Below are 5,444 nucleotides of genomic sequence, written 5' to 3' on the forward strand. Positions count from 1 at the left end.
GCTAGCTTCCCAACCTATAGCTTTAACATCATTGCTAAATGTTAAAGAAAAGTATTGTGACAAAAACGAATGAAAAGAAAAAAGGGAAGCATGTAGAGTGCAGGTGAGAGAATCAGGTGATATTACTTTCTGATTTCCTGAGTTCGTGTCATCATGGAAGCTGGAAGAAATGCCAGACTGCAGGGCAAGTAAAATCCACCTGATTGCTATGATTATTAAACTGCCTATCTGATTTAATTATTTATTAACTCAAGATGCAGGAAGCCAGTGACTGGCAACCTATCCAGGATGTACCCCGCCTCTCTCCCTATGACAGCTATATATGCTATGTAGATTGGTTCATTCATGGATGGGTGGATCCTGGTTAACATATGCTTATCACAATCAACCACTGCTGGGCTGCTGTGGACAGTGACTTTAAATTGGAACATCAAATTGCTGTAAAACAAGCAGCATAAAAGAAGGCTAAAAACTCATGCGAGTTCTTCCATACAGTATATATGCAGCCCTAACAGATCTCGACAGCTATGCAGATAGTGCTCTCTCACCTGGAAAATGAATCAAAAGATCATTTTTGCTGATTACAGCTCACCCTTTGGTACAGTTCTTCCCCATAAACAAACTGTGCAACCACAGCCTGGATGCCACACTTTTTGCTTTTTTTTGTTTTTTCTGGCACCCATGTGATTATAATGGATGTGTCCCCTGTTGAGTAGAGGTGACCATTCTTCATATTTAGCAATGGCTGTGGAAATTTGGCATGACATTAAGAATAAAAAAATCAGGAGATCAAATCCAGTCTTTCCACCTTAACCCGACTCACCATACTCTCATTTACTTCCCTTAAGACGTGAAGGGATCTGAACAGAACTGCACACAATAACCTAAATCTGACTCTAGCTGCTATGACACTATTGAACTCATCTATCATTCTGCACTAATGCTTCAAACGCACCTGGCTGTATAGGATTCTTTCACAGTGCTACTTTCTATATTGCCGTTTTCTTGTGATATTCTGGGTTTTTTCTTTCTTTCTTTCTCATGACTCCTCTTGTGAGGGGATTATTTGAATCTGCAAGTTTGCTCACTTAGAGAAATGCTCACAAAGCAACAAGACCATCAAAAAGCTTGTTGGGAAGATGACAACTGTTGGTGGAGTTGTTTGGAAATGGAAGAAATATAAAACAGCCATCGACAGACCTTAATCTGGAACTCCGTGCAAGGTCTTGTTTCATAATTTTGAGGATGGTGGTGGATCAGCCCAAAACTACACAGGAGGAGCTTGTTCATAATCTGAAAGCAGTTGGGACCACCGTCACCACCAAGAACACCACTGATAAGGCACTGCCGACAAGTTCCCCTGGCTAAAGAAGCCATATCTACACGCCCATCTTAAGTTTGTCTGTTTGCCAGTGAACAGAGAAGGCTTGGGGAAAAGTGCTTTGGTCAGATAAATTAAAATTGAGCTCTTTGCAATCAATTCGACCCGTTTGACATAAGAGAGTATGACTCAAAGAGCACCACCCACACAATCAAGCACAAAGTCGGGAACATTATGCTTTGGGGTTGTTTTTCTGCTGCTTCAGTGGACAGGTCCATGTACCATATAATTATCGACAAGAACCTCCTTTACTTTATTAGAATATGGAAGAAGCTGAAGCTTTGAGTTGCCAAACAGAAGCAAAGAAACCTAAAAGTTTTACAGAGTGTCTTTCGAGTTGTGTAAAAAAAAATGGTGGCAAAGTACAACAAAGGGTTCACTGCAGTGCTTGCCAACAAGGGTTTCCCCACAAAGTAGTAGAGTAAGGTATGTTTTGTTTGGGGATTAAATGCTTATTTCATTCAATGACTCTCTCCATTAAAATAGAACTACCATAAAATTACAGTTCATTTCTTTCTTTTCTAAGTGGGCAAACTTACAAATTCAAATAGTTATTTTCACCAGTGTATATGAATACAAACTTTATCCTCACAGACTGTCAACTTTAAAAAAGATGCACAGCTATTTCATGCATTGAGGTGTGTGTGTTATATTGATTACCAATCTCAGAAAAAAAGGGACTTAACTTTCAAGCTATAGCTGCAGTCTTTTTTTATACATGTCATAATGAACGTGAAGTTTTGTTTTCCACCACCTGCGTTCTGCCTGTCTGCTCTCTTTTTTGAGCTTTTACCAGCTTGGCGTTCCTCCATGGTGCCTTTTTTTCTTTTCAGGGATAACTTTGATCTTTGTGGGAGCAATGGCATTAATACAGTCAAAACTTTAGAACTGAAACAAGATCATTGACAGGAGCAGAAGGCAGAGCTGGCTTGGGCATGAAAGCTTGGGTAAATAATGCACAGGTGTTTCCGGTGATATAGAGCTTTATGATTGCCTTGGTTTTTATTCTCCTGGTGTCAGGAGAGACAGTAAGAAGAGAAAACGCAGAAATGAGGAGAAAGGACAACATCAGTCACTGATCATGTTGTTTGCATGCTTGGTGAGAGATTAAATAAATTTAATTCCCATACTGTGTTATTATTCCTTTAAATGAACACAAATAGCGTCCCAGAATCAGTGTGAAATGCTCTGGGATGCTCAGGGGAGTGATGTGTTTGATTTGGATCAGCGTAGATAATGTTTTTGTGCTTATCAGGCTTTATGACTCATCTGTCAGCTTTATAATAACAAATCAAGAAAAGCAGGATTGTTTGCCAGATCACTTCTTTTCTTTTTCTTTTTAAACAAATACCAAAATTCATGTTGTTCTTGTATTGTTAGTTTTAAAATTTCACTCCTATATCTACTTCGTCCTTGTGGGCCTACATAGCTCCAAGCTAAAAAGTAATTTATTACAGCACTGCTCATTCCTTATTGTCCACACTGTAAGGAACCAGGAAGCAACAACACAGTACTCATATTAATGACCACCCATTAAATATGTCAATGGTTTGTCAATGGTCACTAAGAAACACAGTTTGTTGACAAAGGGAAGGGCAAATGATGTGTTTTTTTTTGTTTGTTTTTTTAAACAGGGTGTGGGGTGGTTACTGTCGCTTTGATTTGACGAGGATAATCTAATGGCATTTGAATGACAGATCTGACTCTCAGCCAAGATCTTACCTGGGAGGCCGTGATCTCGTCCTCTCTGCAGGTTCAGCGCAGCCAGGTCCATCTGCTTCAGTGTATCAAGGACCACTAGCCTCTCTGTTACTTCATCAGCCAACAGCATGTCTGTGCTAACAGCTGACGCTGCAGATCCAATTACGCCTCTCAGGACTGGTTCAATCCCCCCTAGAAACAAAAGCCTATTACTTATTTTTCCAGAGTCATTAGTATTAATTATTATTTATAGTTCATGTGTTGTTGTGGGTTGCTGTTAAGACTGTGACTTTGTATTTCTTTTTTGTTTTTTTCTCTATTAAAAAGATAATATATTGCAATGTTATTAAACTGTGAAAACCTCATTCATTTTTTTGGAATACAGCCCGACTATAATCCAGGGGTTGACCACAATGACAAGAAAAACAACATATGGTTGGAAGGTACTGTTTTCTCTGGACTGGATGCTTTCATTGTTGCTGCTCAGAAATCACTCCCGGGCTTGGATTTGGTACTTCCCAGGGGCCCTCCATTGTCCAAACATTTCTTTTCAGCAAATAGAATGAATGGACTGTTGAGGATGAACATGCTGGTTATCATGACAATACATTTTTATAGTTTTATAAAAGTAATAAACATGGTTTTCAGTTGTAAGGCAACTGAACACATCAAGGAAGCAGCAAGGTAACAGCTTCAGCCACTGGAGGTCAGCAAAACATCCCAACTGGTGTCAAGATAATATTTGAGGTAGCATAATCCATTTAAATGTGAGACCAGCTGGTGAAGAGCTAAGTAGACCACATTTTATTGTACAATGTCATGGGGTCAGGGCAGTAGAAATAATAGGATCCACAAAGTCAATCTACCCAGATGACATTTCTCAGCAGAAAGGCTGAGAAATGTCATCTCAGTCTTTCTGCTGTGACGCACCCATAGTGAGCATCACAGTGGAGATGCTCACTATGGGTCCCAGTAAGAAAAAGCAACACAAGGTTTTCTGGGTCAGTGAATTGCTGTTAATAGGTTTTTGTGCAGTATGGTTTTAATGTACTATAAATATTATTGTGAATTGGCCATAATATAATATAGTATGAATATTATAATATATAACTATTTGTTTTGTGTTTGTTTTTTATTTCAAAAATGGATGTTGAAGTTTTAAAGTGGATTAAATATCTCTCATTATTTTTATATTACAAAATATCAAATGAGATTCATGAGAACCAATTGCAACATTCTGACAACATAAAAGATCGTTTTAACTGCTTCAAAAGACGATGAATGATGACGTATGGAATGGCGATGGCAAGTGGAGGTCGATCGCAGAGCCACTGTGGGGAAAAAATGACACTTTTCACAGTCGCATTCTGTCAGTGCATCAAGCTCCATCCGTGATACACGCTGGATCTCCTCCAGTGTGTCCAAACAGTGACCCATCAACTTGTTTTTCATTTTCAAGAAGTGGACTAAGTTGCAGAGAGCCAAATCCGACGAGTGGTCCAGGTGGTGAGCGAAGATTCTGTTGGTGTGGGCAAAAAAAAAAAAACGTCCTGTGTTTTCAGTTAGCTCTGAGCCAGCATGAGATGTCCTTCTGGCAAGCACTGCAGTTCAGATCGTTTCTTCTGAATGCTCTCCCTCAGGACATAACAGTCAAATTTGATACCGGCATTCCCACCCTGGGGGATGAATTTATGGTGCACAGCCTGATGAAGACTAAGGGAAAGAAAGAAAATAAACAAGCATACTCTTGATCTCACTACTCACCTGATGTGCTCAATCTAGGTTTGGAAATTGATCCTTCACACAAAATTTGAGCTAGTTTGAAACAGAACAGAATGTTTGACTTCCAGGATAAAATTGCACACCATATAGCATATGTGGTTGTAACAGTATTTCCAAAAGCATGGTACAGGTATGCTGGAGGCTGTCTGCACATGCCAGAGAACATGATCTTCAATGTGAATTTCAGCCAAGTAAGTGTTCTAATTATTATGGATCTGTTTTTCACACTTTGCACACAGCTATGACCTTAAAATACTTTTCACTGTATGGAAATACAGTGAAAAGTATTTTAAAGTAAAAATGAAAACACCTCAAACTTTTGTAAGCAAACCCAGAAATTCTGATCTTTAGGATATGATAAAAGGTGAGTGTGTCACAGTTGTTCATCAATCCATCCACTTCAGGTTATCCACTTCAACATCACAAGGGAGCTACATGTCGAGCCTATTCCAGCTATCAAGGGGGCAAGAGGTGGGGTGCCAGTCTGTTGCAGCATCAACACAGAGAGTCATGCGCTGACTCATATCTACAACCAATGTAGAATCAGTCGTTAACCTAACCTTATGCATTTGGGGGGGGG

At 39.4% G+C, this 5,444-nt stretch overlaps 1 protein-coding gene across 1 annotated transcript in view; it reads right to left on the reverse strand.

The window, feature by feature from the left end:
- Positions 1–3,103: 3,103 nt before the first annotated feature.
- Positions 3,104–5,444, reverse strand: part of tpo (thyroid peroxidase) — a gene marked incomplete at its 3' end in the record, with an annotated part of 16,999 nt that continues 14,658 nt past the window's right edge. The window contains exon 8 of the mRNA XM_013915226.1: positions 3,104–3,274. Within this exon, the coding sequence (XP_013770680.1) occupies positions 3,104–3,274 (171 nt within the window). The remainder of the gene's footprint in view (positions 3,275–5,444) is intronic.

The sequence above is a fragment of the Pundamilia nyererei genome, unplaced genomic scaffold, assembly GCF_000239375.1.
Source record: "Pundamilia nyererei isolate P.nyererei 1_Seehausen unplaced genomic scaffold, PunNye1.0 scaffold00274, whole genome shotgun sequence".
Lineage (NCBI taxonomy): Eukaryota > Metazoa > Chordata > Actinopteri > Cichliformes > Cichlidae > Pundamilia > Pundamilia nyererei.